Source organism: Cibotium barometz, chromosome 21 (genome assembly GCF_041138505.1).
Source record: "Cibotium barometz isolate CiBa-2024 chromosome 21, ASM4113850v1, whole genome shotgun sequence".
NCBI classification, from domain to species: domain Eukaryota; kingdom Viridiplantae; phylum Streptophyta; class Polypodiopsida; order Cyatheales; family Cibotiaceae; genus Cibotium; species Cibotium barometz.
Window position 1 is genome coordinate 56,570,000 of NC_141066.1, and position 17,776 is coordinate 56,587,775.

At 40.1% G+C, this 17,776-nt stretch overlaps 1 protein-coding gene across 1 annotated transcript in view; it reads left to right on the forward strand.

The window, feature by feature from the left end:
* Positions 1–3,357, forward strand: part of LOC147627403 (putative ribose-5-phosphate isomerase 3, chloroplastic) — a 29,555-nt gene extending 26,198 nt beyond the window's left edge. The window contains exons 6-10 of the mRNA XM_086816044.1: positions 1,541–1,627; positions 1,964–2,014; positions 2,099–2,212; positions 2,298–2,372; positions 2,522–3,357. Coding sequence (XP_086672170.1) covers positions 1,541–1,627; positions 1,964–2,014; positions 2,099–2,212; positions 2,298–2,372; positions 2,522–2,659 — 465 coding nt within the window. The 3' untranslated portion in view covers positions 2,660–3,357. The remainder of the gene's footprint in view (positions 1–1,540; positions 1,628–1,963; positions 2,015–2,098; positions 2,213–2,297; positions 2,373–2,521) is intronic.
* The last annotated feature ends 14,419 nt before the right edge of the window (positions 3,358–17,776 follow it).

Here is a 17,776-nt window from a genome sequence, read left to right on the forward strand (position 1 = left end):
CAAATATAGGATATGTCTCATAAAAGCTACTAACCCCCACTTATGATGCCTAACCCCTAGGCTATGGTTAACCTAACCTGAAGGTCTTAACTTTGGTTAGCCTTGGGACATAACAGTGGGGGCCCTTGAGAGGGTGGATTGGAATTTGGGACCCAATCTGGTGTACATGTGTACTTCTCTCAACCCTAAACTTTGCAATTCAGCAAGTGTTAAGCGTCATTATCTTATCATTAAAAAGCTTTCGCATCAAGTGCATGCTACATTATGCTAGCAGAAGTACTCAATATTACTCTACTTCCCTTAGCTTCCACATGCACATGCCAGCGTAGGGTTTTTGGTTTAATTGTCCTTTCTTGTCTGTCACATGCCCCACACACTAGCACCAAGTACTCACCCATGACCTTCATAATTCTACTTTCCATAGCTTCCACGTGTCCCACATGCTAGCAGAGGTACTCACGAGAGACCACCATCTGTTTTTCTTGGCTTCTACATGTACCACACACTAGCTTAGGTACTTGCCAGAGACCTCCTAAGTCCAATAAAGAATCCATGCTTGGGTCGTGGCTTAAGTGCTAGCCCATCAAATGTCTTAGTGATGACCTCAGCATTACTATTGTCGAAACTCCATATGGATGTTCTCGAGACCGGAGCTCTAATACCAATGTAATTGTGGCAGGTCACATGGAATACTAAGAGAATCTCAAATCTCACTTAATTAAGACAAACACACACATGCAAAAGGAGCAACGATGGAACTCACAATTTTCGTGTGTATGCATGACACATTATACATGTGGGTCCCCAACCGTGGTCAGCCCGATTATGGCTGCCCAGGCTCAAAACAGGTTGCAAACTGTGTGGCTCTTTTGCTGGTCTGTCCGCCTATGCTGTTGCCCACACTGCGGTTGGCATGGCTGCTGGTGCCCAGCCTGTCCACACATTGCAGGTGGGTCACACATTATTCATACCCAAGTAAAGACCTTTTCCAAGGTAAAAACCCCTAGAAAATGCTTGAGAATTCCTCAAAACCTGTGTCCCTAATATTGTGAGAATCTTTGATCGAATCTCCAATATGTTCTCACGATTATAGGTTGTCAAAACGGCCTGTCAGTGCAGTTCTCATGTATGCTATAAAACCTTCCCATTGTCAAGGGTGTTCACAAAGGAACATTTGTCCTTGTATCTGAAGGAATATTAAGATAGTAGAACTCTACTTGATCCTTAAAACACATTGACACTAGTCTTTGCATTCTTTAGACACACATCTTATCTTATGCAGTTCTGTTTTGAATACTCACATGCCCTAACAAAGGAAGGTGCAATATATGGTATTATGATGTGGTGTTGAAATCTGTTTGTATTTTCAATTTTTGCTGTTTTCAACGTTTGGCCCATTTTCATTAGGACACTTTGGCAACTATGCTTTGAATAGAAGCTAGTTGCTCTTGTTGCCACGGTTGTTCACTTTTGAGTTAGAAGAATAAGGCCTTTGTGTTGTTGTGGGATATCTAACAAGACGTTATTGGTCTGCAAATAGATTGATCTGGCCATTGATGGTGCTGATGAAGTAGATCCAGATCTTAATCTGGTAAAGGGGAGGGGAGGAGCTCTTCTACGTGAGAAGGTCAGTTACTCTGATTTAGATGCTCTTATCCATCATGCTGAAGGCTTTAGTGTTTGTTCTTTGTATATTGGAGAATGAATAATTTTTTCGTATTCTCATCACAGGAGAGGCTTTAGTTAGGCTCCTTACATACCCCACCCATTACTGTTGTCAGAGGATAGCCTTGGGGTGGCTGATTATGGATGGGCAATGGTGCCCTTCTGTACCGTATGGACGGGCTCGATTGCCTGCTTTGTCTGGAAAAGATTGCCTTTATGTTTGTGCTCTCTCTATTCACAGTTTGATGATAGTAAAAAAAGGCTCGACATTTTTGAAACCCTTGTTGGCATTTCCTAGATGGTGGAAGCAGCATCTGCGAAGTTCGTTGTAGTTGTCGATGAGACAAAGGTGATTTTTAAAAATAATTTATTTGCAGCTGAAGCAAATTGCCTGATATCTTTGTTCACAGACTCATTGGCTTTGTGAAAGCAGTTGGTTGATGGTCTAGGCGGCAGCCAGCTTGCGATGCCGGTCGAAATAGTGCAGTTTTGTTGGAAGTACAATGCAGAGCGATTGAAGAACCTACCAGAGGTAGCAGGTTGTGAGGTGAGCCAAATTCGTCACTCGTTTGTTGATTCTACCAAGTTTTTATTGCCATTTACCTTCAAACATGGCATCGGTAACCATGCAGGCTAAATTGCGGTTGGACGGTGACAAACCTTATGTTACGGATAATTTGAACTACATTGTGGATCTTTACTTTAAGGTCTACTCTTGACCGATCTTTCCTCTCCCCTTTCACATGGACGGCTGTCCAAGGTTTACGTGGGCAGCTCCAAAGAATGCCCAAGTGCTCAACAACAGATTTGGAGTCAAGTTTCATCTTACTAATGCTTTCTAAACTTTTTGAAACAGACACCAATTAAGGATGCCAGAGCAGCTGCAAAGGCCATTTCGTCACTTGAAGGGGTGGTGGAGCATGGATTGTTTCTTGATATGGCGACTGCTGTCATTATTGCAGGTACTGAGGGTATTACTGTGAAGTCAAAATGAGAAATGAGGCCTTAGTGGCTTTGTCCTAGATGCAATTGGCGGCACCATATTTTGAATAGTGAGAAAAATGTAAAGTCTTCACATGTAACTGCGCAGCCTGTGGATGAAAGGAGATATCACTTTTGTTTAGTGTTTCCTTGCCTCCAGAGAATTAAATAAGTGTCAAGATCTTGTGATATCTTGGTGGAAAAGCTTCTATAGAAAGTCTCAAGGCCTAGTTCGTCTTGGCCCTTACTAGGCAGCCTGTTTGCCACCTCCATGCAGCCGGTACGCCTTTCCCATAAGCCAGTGTACATCCTCCATGCACTTTGTTTTTTCTGGATGTAGCATATATCTACTCTTAATTGTCCATTGGGAAAAAACCACAGCAGACCTCATCCTGATCAGGACTTTCTGTGCACGTTTTACATGTACTTCACCTAATGTTTGTAACCATCTTCTTTGGGTGTTTTGGTTGTGCATAAATATTTTTGCCTGTTGATACATGGGGATCCCTCAATTCATGCAATATTGTGTACACTGTAATCAAGGCCTATACAAGGCAGGCTAAGGTGGGCATCAAATGAAACAGACACAGCTGATGACAATATAGAATGAAGGGTTGCTAGGGCTATGCTTTGTTTATCAAGATAATACAGAGGCCTATTTTTTTTTGTTCCTCTCAAGATTACATTCTTTTTTGGCTTGTCGCGTAAAAAGGCAACGCTTAATTATGTGTTGGATTTTTGGCTAGATAAAGCTTTCGTAAAATTAGAAATTTAAAAAATTTGAAGGGAACACATTATGATGGAGACCCAACCAGATCCCGCTAGGTTTGGTAATTGTGGTAAACCGGATCTTGAGCAACGAGGGCGACCATGTATTGTGCAGCTTTTGAACAAATCCTTCCGCCTCCCTGCCTCCCCCCCCCCCCCCCTCTCTCTCTCTCTCTCACATTGCTCAACTGATGTGCTAGCTAGAGTTCTCTATTACGCAGCAATGCCCTTCCAAGAGTAGCTCGAAAGCAGCCCCTTGTTAGGTGACATCAATGGATGGCATTGATCAAATCGCGATGTTTTTTTTTGGGCCATCGGATAAAGTAAACTCGGACAAGTGGATTAGGTTGATTAAACTACAAAAAATTGGGATTATTTTGTAGTTTATTTATCGGTCATAGTTTATTTTTTACTTTTACTTTGTAGTTTACTAAGCGGGCATAGTTTATTTCTTAGTTTACTTAGCAAATCATAGTTTACATCATGAGATAAGAGTGAATTTGAGTTTGGGACTTTGAAAAATTTGGAACAAGATTTTATGTGCGAAAGAGGATTTGAACTCGAGACCTTGAGTCACCATATGAAACATCTTACCACTACACTATACTTTCAAGCAATGGAACTATGTGGTTTCAAGCCATTATATTTTATGTTTTTTACCCTTAGTTTATTTCACGATGTGTCAACGTAGTTTACTTATCTGAGTTTACTTTATTCAATGGTCCAAAAAAGGCTTCTTAATTTTAATAAATGCCATCCATTGATCTCACTTGAGAAGAGTCTTTAAGATCTCGTGGGAGATAGTGTTGAGGGTAGCCTAGCGGCTGTGTCCTCAGGAGGTGTGGGTTCATATAGTGTTTGCAAATGTAAAAAATTAAGCGTTTTTATAATTATAAATTTAAAATTAATCTTTAAATTCAAGGCTAGGCAAATTGTAATAGAAAATTATACTAAAGGATATTTTTTTGAGCCATGAAAGTTTTGAATCTTTAAGCGTTCGATTTTGGAGAATTTAACTTATTTAATGGCCACTCGAAAGGATGGTTGTATTTAATGGCTAGAATACTAAAAAGAGAGGCTTGATTTCTTTAAAAACTTATTGGTTTTTTAAAAGCAACCTTGAGAGGATGGTGATGGCTTTCTCATTTTAGTAAAACTCCCCTATTCTTCTATTGGGTCAGACAAACAACGTGCACAAGACAAAGGCCACAACGACCAATGATGTCCACTATCATGAGTTCCCTCCACCTTGTATTCCTTGCTTCCACATAAAATGTAGAGGGATAAAGACAAGTGAAACCTGAGCCTTATGAACCTTGAGAACCACCTTCATCGATGCACTTGCCCGGTCATTGGCTTTTTTCTTTTTACCAAGGGCAACCAGTCACTCAATGTGTCCACTAGTTGGTAGCCAACCACTCACAATGCACTCGCTAGCCATGACCTTCCATTCACTCGGCATACTAGTGTACTTTGCAGTTGCAACCAGAGAGTAAGGGCGACAACGTCAATAGCCATCGAACTCTTTGCAAGGCAAACACAAGACTCTCTCTCTCACTCTGATACCAGAGTAGGGTCAGATGGACAAGGTGCACAAGACACGATAGGCCACAACTATCAAACAACGATGCCCACTATCATGGGCTCCCTCTATCGTATCCCTTGCCTCGACATACAATGTGGGGGGAGAGAGACAAGCGAGTGAAACCTGAGCCTTGTTAACCTTGAGTGACCACTTTCATTAGCATATATGGGATAAGCCCCTTGCTACGTGGTAGTTGGGCGTCGATTATTTCCAATATACCCCCTCCCTCCCGTACCTTAAAAAAACCCAACACATAGGCGCACAAAAGCCATGTGTACACCTACAATCATGGGGTTGTTCTTGTGTAGTTTTATTTCTTTAAAACTATCATGGGGTTGTTCTTGTGTAGTTTTATTTCTTTAAAATCTAATTGGTTTTAAAAAATATAGTGGGAAAGTGCCTATGATTCAACAAGAGTAAGGTGCCTTTTTCTTCTTATTGAGCAGAAAGAAGAAGTTTGCAGTACAGCCTCTTTGAGATTGGGCTTTCAAACTAAGAAAACCCTAGCCTAAAGCCTATTTACATAAAGCCTTGCACTTGATGTCGGACACATGTATATTGGGTTTTGGAAGACAAGCTTTTTGTACTCTTTTTGAGTTGGAGTATAGGCCTATAACAATCCAATAGATTCACAACATCATATATATATATATATATATATATATATATATATATATATATATATGTATGTATGTATGTATGTATGTATGTATGTATGACACACACACACACATGTATCTATGTGTATATATATATACACACATATACATACATACATATATATGTGTGTGTATGTATATGTATGTATGTACACACACACACACACACACACACACACACACACACACACACACATATTGGTCAAAGGTCTACCATTGTAATAAAAGCTGGCTGACATAAGGCTTCACTTGTATTGGAAACATGTTTTAGACACCTTATAAGTGTGGGCAGCCAAGCAAAGCCCACTTGTATATAAGAGACTTATGGGAGTGTATAAAGACATTTTTGGTAATACAATCTACATTTAAGCTCAAGCTTAGGAGCTCCTTGATTTTTTTTTTGTCTTAATCTCTTCTTAATTCTTGCATGCTTTCATGCTTATGTTAGTTATTACCTATGAGTCTTGTGGAGTTGCTTGCTTATACGTGCGAGTGCTTGAGGGTGTGTGCATGTGCTTGAGGTAGGCTTGCTTAATTGTTGCTTATGATTAGTTAGATGTGGAAGGTGATTGAGAGAGAGAGAGAGAGAGAGAGAGAGAGAGGAGAGGAAGCTTACTAGCTTCTTCCTATGTGTGATTAGGTTACAGAGTTCCAAACATTAGATTAGTAGAGCTTGAGGCTTTGACACTCCTTGTGGTTTCCATTCCCATGTTCAATGTGCTTTCATGCTCTAGACAGGTTATACTTCTTGGTGAAGAGAATGCTTGTTGTGAAGCTATAACTTCCCCAAATAAGAAGTGTCATTGTCAAGGAGTAAAACGAGTGCTAGAGTGGAATATAGACACTCTATGGATCCATTGTTTGTTTTAATTTGCCCACTGGAAAGTCCAATCATTGGACTATAAAGTCCAATTGCCACATCTGATTTCTCAAAAATGAGTAAGAATGGATTGAAAAGTTAAATCGTGGGGCACTTCTAGTATGTAGAGCTATAAATGATAAGAGAATCAACTAATCGTGGAATAGTCTAATCATCAACTGCTCATGGCTTCCAATTGCTTCTGAAAGTGCAATTGACATACGACCGATCAAGTGTACGAGTAAGTGCAGGAGTCCAATCGTTGAATGCAAGTCCTATAATTGGATGCATAGACCAACCATCATACGACCGATCGTGTACGAGAAATCATGTACAACCAGTCTTGCTGCTTGATTAATCGTTAACAGTTTAGTTCATTAGTCATCTGACATCCGATCTTGACTGGTGAAGTTCAATCACAAACTAGTCCTATCATCAAAGGTGTAATTGTCATGGGTTCAATTGTGCAATTGAACTAGTCCAATCGTCCAACTTGAGGTTCCACTGTGAAAATTTTTAGAACTTTCTAAGACTGATTTTATAGTGTCTCAGGCCTATAGGGAACCTAAGGACTCTTGGAAGACCTGTCATTCCTTGAGCACATAAAAATACATCATCAAAAGAAAAGAAAAAAAAAACCAAAATATCAAAAATTGAGAAAAATCCATAAAAAGAACCTTTGCAAGTGACTCTGGTGTCGTTGGACCAAGTGCTTAAGCATTTACGTTAGGCTAAATCATTGCGACCTCGTACTCAAACCCAACTTTTGAACACAAAACATTATCGCACGCTCCAACGCTAGGGAGTGGAATGGGATCAAGAGTCGACTTAGTCACCCTAGCAGCTCTCCTGATTCCAGTTCGGAAGCACACCCTGAATCCTTCACTCCGTAGGATATGAGATCATGATTGTGGAGCATTAGCCCACTTTGGCGTCCAACTTGGATATGACCGAACAAGACCTTGTAATGTTCAAAGGGGAGTCATTAGAAGAAGCCGAAAGGTCCCAAGTCGGAATAACAATGGGTGAGAGAAGGGCCAAGAGCAAACAAGTTAGGGGCCAGACTAGCAACATGAGAACTAGTAAAGCATACATGAGAACTAGCAACATGAGAACTAGTAAAGCATACATCTTACAACGTTACAGCTTACGCACAACTAACAAAGCTTCAATCTTCATTGACACAAATAGGATACTCCTAGAGATATGGCCAATACCGCCAACTGCACAAAATTAAGCCATATCTTGGACAACCCACAAGTGGTATTGCCCGCTAGTGGAACCCGAGTTCTATCTAGACTCCTAGGGAACTCCAAGAAGGGACATCAAGGTGGTTAGACCATTGGCTCGCAAATGAGATAGAAAGGCCCAAAAGATTGGAAGAAGCTACCAGAGTCAAACATAGCTAAGGGCTTAGCATCCTAATGACATTGATAACTTTTTTTGAGGAGGCTTAGAATCGACGACGGCGATGTACGAGGATGCCTCATGCAACCTCACAATCATTGATATTCCTATAGGTACTTACAAGGATCATTTTGATTTTATGTTGATGCACCCCTAGGCCACACAAAGTTACCTCAACATCCTTCAAGATTCCCATAGGGGTTCCTAAATTCCCGTCTACTATCTTGAGGACTATTTTTTCCCTTTTAAGAGGCTTGCTTCCCCATCTTTGCCAATCTTTGTTAGAAATGCTCACTCCTACTCCCCTATCAAGGATTGCAATTGTGGTGGTCACTCCTCCCAATTTCATTGGGATGGTGGCATCCACACCATCTCGCTCATAGTACTTCCCAACTGCATTGATTAGAACATCCTTGAATGTTTGTCATGGGTTACCTATTTTAGCTTGGTTTGTCTTCTCAAATTCTCCAATTGGTCTGAGCTTTTCTTTCATCCCACCTAATGGACTTCATCCCAAGCTTCTGGCTTACATGACAAGTATTTGGCCATGGTCATAGTGATGGGGGCATAGAGAATTTCTCTCAAGGCTCCAATTTCTCCTTTCAATGTAGGCCTTAAAGAGGGCATGTTTGTAACTATCATCAAATCCTCATTCGTACCCATGTAGGATAGTTTCTAGCTTGCTTCACGACTCTTCACAATTTGGAAACTCATTGTTGCCTACTATTAGAAAAGACAAATTTTGACTATCCCTTCTACCTTTAGCTGAACAGGACATCAATACAATGCTAAGCATGGTGGATTTCAACAATGATGAGAGGAGCGAAGGCTATGCTATGTGTGAACCTTCAGCCTGAAGGGTAGCAAATTTTGTAGAGCAAGAAGACGACATGAACAAGATGAAAGTAGGGTTGCCTTTATGGGGCATTTAGCCATTCTGTGGGGGCCTTAACAAGAGGAACTCTCCTCGGGCCATTAATATCCTACAATATATAGGCTCCCAATGCTATTTTTGCATTAAGATAGACAATTGTTGTGTGTCCCACATCATTGGTCCTAGTTGTCTCGAATGATGTTCACTTCTAGGTGGGCTTTCAAGAATTGAGTTTGGATAGTCAATGTAAAATTTTGACATGGTAGAGGGTTCATTAGAATTAAGTTCAATGTCTACTAGCCTTGTCGGCGTGATTCCTAGCTATGGTGGTAACACTGGAGGTGGAACCTCCAATGCTCTGTACAGGTTTCTAGCCAACATGGGATTCATTGCTGCATGAGTAGCATCTGGTATAGATGAATGGTGGATATGGTAAGGCTAACAACTGGTAATGCAGGCACTCTTGTTATTCTAGCCATTTAGTGTACATGGTAATAGTTGGATGATTCATGATTTCTATATTTTTTGTAATATCTGTTCCACTAGTTTCCCCTTGTACTCACAAGAGTGGGCACTTATACACTGTGTGGTTGCTCTATAAATATCACACCAAGTCATTTCCCATCTTGGAGCTAAATGCAGATGGCCAGTCTCCCTAGGAGAAGCTTTCCATAGTTCTTCTAGCCCTTTGATCTCACTGCCTTAGCAATGTCTTTTGCGCTCTTGGACTCCTAGTGTCTTGTCTTTGGACATTGGCTTCTGTTTTAACCAAAGAGATTGGTCTTCTACTTTTCGAAGGGATTCCTGTAAAGTTATCGTCGAAGTCTCGAAGTCTAGTGCATCTAGGCAACACTCCACTAGGGTTCTATGTCTTCTAGTAGACACAGGTAATAACCCATCAAACATATCTGAAGAATTAGCATAGGCATGCTTATTGAATTTTGTCGAAGGCATCGACATAATCCTCTATAAAAACATCCCTACTAATAATAATAATTTTTGTGAGAGGACTATAGAGATGATAACCTTTTCTTCCAACAATATAGCTGATAAAAATGCATTTCACTACCTTGTCACGTCAAGTTTAGTTCTACTTTGTGGTGGCACATGTACATATGCCAAACAACAAACAACACACATGTTTTGATTGAAACAAGCCTCATAATAAGGAGTGATAGTCTGCAAAGCTTTAGTGGGGCATCTATTTAGTACATTGGTAGTACAAAGAATTGCTTCCATCCAAAACTTGTGTGGAAGCTGCTGACCTTTAACCATGCATCTAACCATCTTCAATGAGAGGATTGTTTCCTCTCTTAGTAACGCCATTTTGATATGGTGTATAGGGAGTTGTACACTGATGCTTAATGCCTTTTTGTGCTTGAGTTCATTAGACATATATTCCCCTCCTTTGTCTTAACAAAGAGTTTGAACTTTGAAGCTAGTTTCATTTTCAACCATAGCAATAAATTGTTGAAAATCAAAAAATACCTATGATTTTTCTTTCATAGGGTAATACCAACGTACTTGCTACAATCCATCAATGAATGTTACAAAGCATAAGTTCCTCCCAAAAGAAGTTCTCATTAGACTATACACATCACTATGTATGAGTTGCAATTATGATCAACTTGCTCTATTGCATTGTTTGGGAAAGAAAGTTTGCCAAGAATGTAAGCTTTGCAAACATATCTTAGTGGTGGATCAAGTTGAGAAAGGTTCTCTAACATTCCATGTTTCTACAAAAGTGTCAAACCACCAATAGAAGTGTAGTATGCCATAATTGGGCATCTTTCATTGTATTAGAAGTGTCTGCCAGATAAGAAATATCATAATTTTCATATATATCCAATTTATAGTGGTTAAATATCTAGTGAATACAATATATTTGTCCCGTTCTTTGTCAAGTTAAGAAAGGTCCTCTAACATCCCATGTTAATAGAAGTGTGGCCAAACTTAATGTGCCGCAATTGGGCATATTTCATTGTATTAGAAGTGTCTGCCAAACAAGAAATATCACAATTGTCATACATGGCCAATTTATACAAACCACGAATGGTTAAAGATACATTAATTATAGTTTGTTTGTCATGTTCTTAGTCATGGATAATGCATTTATCATCTGAAAATTCAATATTAAGCCCCCCTCCTTACTAGAGTGGGCACAGAAAGTAGATTATTTTGAATTTCTAGAACAAAAAGTACATTTTAAAGACAAAGATCCTCATCCCACTAACAGAGTAAAAACGATCTCACCAATACCTGCATTGTTGGCACACTTAAGAATGTAATCACCTTCAGTCTCCATATATTTGACCAAACTTCTTTGAGAAGTTGTGTGCTTAGAAGAACCACTATCAAGAAACCAACTATCAAAGATAATGACACTGAGAAATGCACCCGGTTCAGGATTATAACTACAAACCACCATTTGTGAGAAGTCTTCATGGATGACAACATTAATAGAGTCCTCTTTCTTGGAACTTTGATTGTCAAATATATAACTATTGGAACCTTTGTTGGATTCCTTTTTCTTCTTTTCTTCATTTTAAAGTTTAAGGCGATTTTCAATTGCATGGCAGGGCTTTTTACAATATGGGCAAGTCACCTTCGTTAAACCAAAATAATGTATTATCTTCTAAGTTCAACCGAAGGTATCTATCTTAGTTTTAGGATCGTTTACCCTCTCATCTATTTATATTTGTCTAAATGTGGGTAGGTGGTTATAGGTATCCCCTAATACTTTGAACTTGAATGGTAGCTTGGATATGTGTGAGGTTCTAATCCTCCGATGGCCGTGCTCATATTTGTCATCATCTCTCATTCCTCTAGGCGTCCTCTAGGTGGTGTGATCACTATGGGAATCACTCCTTGTTTCATTAGGAATACAAACTCATGCTCTAAGTTCTATAGGCTTAACTATTAGTTCTCGAGCCATCACGGCTATGTATTGTGGTTTGCATCTGGGAGGTACTGGTGCATAGGAGGGCCCCGCATACGCATAATCTAGTAGTCCAATTGATGATTTTGGCAAGGGTTAGGAGCACATTTGCTATATGTGTCATAGGGTATCCCACTAATAGTATCCCATTAACTACTGGTAGGCTTGTAGCTCTCCATTCATGGCTGTGTAGTAGTCTCTCGATTTTCCAAGTGCCTTGAGTTAGTACTTTAATCTCCGTTCGATGACTATTTGTCTCTCGATTCCTTGAGTTCGTACTTTGGTCTTTAAGGGAGTGGTTACCCATGTTCTTTTGAAAGGTGCTGCCTCTCTTCAGATGGTACTATTTTCCCTCAAGCTTTCTTCCCTAATTGGGTCCAATGAGGAAGGAATTCGTAAGTTGGCATCTTGTCTACAGCTAAAGAATGAGAATTCTTGCTCAACTGCTGGACTACCTCTTCTTGAAGTGATTTCCTCCCTGAGAGTTCCTCGCTTCCCTTACTCCAGTATTCCTTTCACTTTGGTAGGCTAAGGTGGGTGTGACTTTCCCCTGCCTAGATCTTTATGTGTTCCTTACCTCCTCAGCAAGTATAGGTGCGGTGCTACCTTCCTCATCAACATATGTCATTTGATTAGTGGCTTGCTATTAACACTTGCTCACTAGGGGTGCATCAATGAATCAAAACAACTCTTGCAAGTCCCTAGAAATATTAAAGATTGTGTAGAGATTTCATGAGGTATTCTCATAGAACACCATTCTAAGCTTTCTCAAGAAGAATTTATCAATGACATTAGGAAGCTGAGTCCTAACCGACTCTGTTTGAGCTCTGGTAGCTTCTTGTAATCTTATGAGCCTTTCTATCTCATTGGCCATGGAAAAAGGTCTAACCTTCTCAATGTCTCTTGTTCTTGTTAAGATATGCATCATGCCATTGGAGTCCAGATATAGAACTCCTGGTTTCCACTAACTGATAATACCACTCGTGTAGGTTGTCTAAGAGGTCTAGCTCAATTCTATGCATTGATGGCATTGGCTATCTCTCCAAGAGTATCCCGTTAAGAGTGGGACTTAATTAGTTGTATGGAAGCCATAGCATTGTAAGATGTACGCTTCACTGGTTCTTGTGTTACTGGCCTGGTCCCTAACTTTTTCGCTCTCATGGCCCTTCTCTCACCCATTGGTCTTCTAGCTTGGGGCCTTTCGGCTCCTTCCAATGAATCCCCTTTGAACACTCCATGGTCTCATTTGGCCGTATTCAAGTTTAAACATTGAATTGGGCTAATGGCCCCCACAATCCTGATATGGTATCCTCCATTATGAAGGATTCTTGGTCTGCTTCTCCCGAATCGGAATTTAGAGCTACTAGGGTGGTTAGATCAATTCTTGGTCATGTCCCACTCCCTAGCGTTGGCGCGCTTACAATAATGTTTCATATTCAAATGATGGGTTTAAGTATGAAGTTGCAATGATTTGGCCTGAATGCATAAATGCATAAGCATTTGGTCCAACACCAGAGTCACTTGTTCTTTTTATGGAGTTTTCTTATTTTTTATTTTTTTAAATTTCTAGAAGGTTTTATATATATTTTTTTGTTTCTAGAAGGTTTTATGTACTTTTTATGGATATTTATTTATTTATTATTTCTAGAAGGTTTTATGTTTTTATAGTTTTTCTCTAGGATGTAGAAGGTCTAGGTTGTGGTGATGATGGTCTAATTCCCTTGCACTAGTGGCTGTTTTTATTTTTCTAGAGTTTTATCTCAATAGGATTGACGATTCTACTTGGGCGATTCTCCTCAAACAATTCCACTATAAGCAATTTAATCCGAAATGATTCCAGATGAAACGATTCTCGTTTGAATAATTCCTCTGAAGAATGATTCAGAAACTAGGTGATCCTACTTTTGGGATCGATATTAGTACAATCAGATATTTGATGATTCAACTATGGGATCATAGAGTGATCCTAGTTGATTCATGATCCGAGACTTAGATTAGTGAGATTGCACTTCTAGGATCATGATGTGACTATCTTTGCCAACTGCTAGTGTCAAGTCGACGGCGCCTCAATTATAATGAAATTATTACACTGTCTCAGAGTAAATATCCTCTGTAGTAGTAGATTTGGAAAGTACACTGGCACTGACTCCCACATTTATGATCGTTATGGCTAGTTAACTGCTCATTAATGCCATGGGATTGCTCCCCAGGAACGGCATAAAAATGTGAAGGCTAAGAGATAGCAAAGAGGGAACCACTCACCTCGACGTGTATAGGGATCTTTCTGATTGAGCCGACAAGCTCATAACCCTTGATGTCTCCAAGCTCAACACCGCCATGGATAGCTTACCATTTTCCTTCTCCTCTCATGATCATTGTGCGTTGCACTATGGGCACTACTCCCTCCTTTGATATCCAATCACTCACACACACTCTCCCTAGCATGCATTAGAGAGAAGATGAGAGAGAGGGTTATCAAGAGGGAAAGCTCAATTACACAATGGGAGAGTGTTCTTGCAAGTTAGGTGAAGGCTTGAGACTTCTCTTTGTGTGACCTCTCTCACCAAGAAATTGCCCACCTTACAACAATGCAGTGCCCCAACTATCCAAGTCCCATAAGAGGATTCCAATAAGAAATCTAAATTATTAACAAATGTAACATGGATCTGGAAGAGCCATGCTCCAAGGTTGACAAAATGCATGTTAAAGCAAACAAGATGAAAAGAGCCATAGAGCACAATACCAAAGATATGTTGCAGTAGAAGAGCTGGTCAAGGATGACTGCATAATAAAGACCTTTGCAGTCTCATTATTGAAAGCTGCATAAAAGCGCCTAGGTTGAAGAGCTTTCAACACCTTGCACTCTTGCCAAAAGCCATGAGGAGAGGGATGCTGCTTTAAAAGATGTAGCTTTGATGCTCCTTGACCTCTTATGTGACAGTGGGAGAGCCCACGTAATTGCATGAAGTTGATCAGATATAGCTTTTTATATTCACCTTTGTCCACACTCTTTAGAAGCACTACTAGTGCCACATCATCCTCTACCTTCTTGCCAATGGGGCTGCCAGTTGTTGCTTAATGCTTTTGTATTTGTTCAAGTTTGTGATTAAAGGTTCACTTTCCTTCATATCAAGTTTGTAGAATTGCATTAACAGATTTATTTTTGAATTTTTTTGCTTGAGTGCCAAATAATTTATTGAGTTCATCCCATGCATCTTTTGCCCATTGTATCCCTGTGATGTGATGAATGATTTCATCATTTAAACTGAGTGCGATGAGTCCTAATGCTTTCTCATTCCTGCTCTTCCACTCATTTTTCCCACTCACCTCTGGGCATTCATCTCTTCCCTCAACTAGCCCCCACAGATTTTTCCTCATGAGCAATTACATGGTTTTTGTTTGCCATGTATAAAACTGCTCCTCATTAAATTTGGCTATCTCTTGTGCCGTGCTCATGATGATGTGAAGGGGGTCTTACCTCTTGATCCAATTTCAAGATTGAAGGGCAGTGTCTACCTTTCATAACTCAATTCGGTATTTAGGTGATGATTACAACAGATTTATCAGCATAAATTCACCAGAAATTACATAAAGCAAAGAGTAACAAATCTGTACTGAATGGTTGGAGTATCAAACTATCCCTGAATTTCAATCTGAAGTTATAGGGATCTATATCACACACCCAATGGTTAATTTGAACCCTCAATTGTACCAAAATATAGTGATTAGTACTGATTAATCACTGATTAACAAAATAATCCTCTGTTTTGTGTACAGAAAATAGAGTATGCGGGGAGGCCAGATCTGGGGCCTTAGAGTTCAAATGTGCTCAACTCCTTTCAAACCCATCAATAGCAATTAGTCTAGTAGAGGATTAAGCTAAGAAACACAAGATTTGACCAAACATTGAATGCTTAATCTCTGTTTTACCAAAGTCACCTACAGATTTGATGCAGAGCTTGATTCCACTTCTCCTTGAGGAATTTCACAAATCTGACATCACGAGCATGTAGAGCACCCTTGAAAACCCTTGGGGCCAAGAGAAATTACACCAATTTCTTCTGGTGGAGAGAAGATCTCAGTTTTGCTTTAGAAAAAGGGCGCCTGTAAATTCACAATTTTCAGCAGCATCATGCAGTGGCGATTTGACGTGTTGAAGCAATGGGCTTATGCATGGGGAGTATGACTATCTGTGGGGCGGCTAGAGTCTTGAAGCCTATTGTTAAGCCTGGAGGGAGATCAAGCCCATCCACCCGCTGGGGGTACAGAGGCTGATTAAAAAAGAGCTAAAAATTTGATTTTTTTCTAATCCTAATTAACTAGGTGATTAGCAAGATAATGAGCTCATAAATTGATGGATTCTAAGCTGATACCATGTTAAATTTGCAGCAATGTGATGAGCTATGGTGGTTCAAATGTAAGAATCAACATCATTAACAAAGAGATTAGACGATGATGAAGACGAGATTAGTGAGCAATTAACTGATAGCTTAATGTAGGCATGGATAATAAAAAACCATCAAATTCTCATTAGGCCAATGCCTCAATTTATGGAGTTTACATCCAAGCATCTAATCCCACTGATCTCTCCTTGATTCACTCCACCTCTTTTGCTTGATTCTCTCCACCTCTTCACTTTTCCCAGAATATCTCCACACATCCTAAATCTTCTCATGCTACCCTTTATTCTCTCCCAGTAGATACCTCTCACCTTTTCACATCTCACTCATTTACAGATTCTCTTTTACAGCCTCTTGCTAAGGGCTTGTTCCCGCACACACCCTATTCACTTGTATATTTCAACAAGAACAAGGATGGCCAAGGCTCAAGAGATAAGAGACTAGATCCAGAGATAAAGAAAGACTCCCAGGGCCAGCAAGACAAAGAAGGTGGCCAAGGCCACCAATCTGATAGGTCTACATAGGAACCGCCAAAGCCTCTGAAGGACAAGAGGAACCAAAGGTGAACAACCCGGGCAACTGCGCCAAGTTGATTTCTTGGATGCACCATCTCCCACAAGCCCACAAGGAAAGCAAAATAAGCCTTAGCATTACCCAGACCAAAGAACATTTAGGATACCTAAGGCATTTTTAATAGCTGTTCTCAAGGAATAGCCATGGGGCCAAAGCCTGCTATGCCATGACACCCTATTATTAGAACATGAGAAAAGTGCGGGCAAAAAAGTTTAGACAAGGAGAAGGAGTAGCTTAGAGATTCAAAATTCAACCTTCTCTCCAAAAAGAGAGATTCTCAGGTATAACAATTTCATTTATGCCATAGCCCACCACAGAGTGTAGTTTTGATAGAACTTTTCCAATGTGGCATGTCGAAGATTTTCTAAGCATTTTCTGTAAATCCTCTACTTTGACATGATGCCCTCTAGAACTTCTCTCATAATGCTTTTTCCGTATAATAATGCTTCCGAGGATGGAAGCTAGACTGGGCAGGAGGGATGTTACTCCTTTCCATACACTTTTTATAATCCCCACCCTAGCTTCCGAGGATGGAAGCTAGACTAGGCAGGAGGGATGTTACTCCTTTCCATACACTTTTTATAATCCCCACCCTAGCTTAGATATTTCACACTACTGTATATGTCCAAGGGCCTACTCTTGTATTAAAAGCCAGCCATGTAAGGCTTGTATATGTAAACAGAGCATGTTTTGGGCATCCCATAAGTGTGGGTGGTCGGGCAAAGCCCACATGTATATAAGTGACTTATAAGGGTGTGTACACTTTTGATGATACAATCTACTATTGAGCTCAAGTTGAGAGCTCCTTCCTTCTTGCTTATCTTGTTCTCTTCTTAACTCTTGCATGCTTCCATGTTTATGCTTGTCTTTAGCTATGGAGTCTTGTGGAGCTTGCTTGCTTGCATGTGTGAGTGTTGAGTGTGTGTGTGCGCGCATGCGCTTGAGGTAAGCTTGCTTGATTCTTGCTTGAGAATAGCTAGATGTGGAGTGTGAGAGAGAGAGAGAGAGAGAGAGAGAGAGAGAGAGAGAGAGAGAGAGAGAGAGAGAGAGAGAGTATGCTAGCTTGT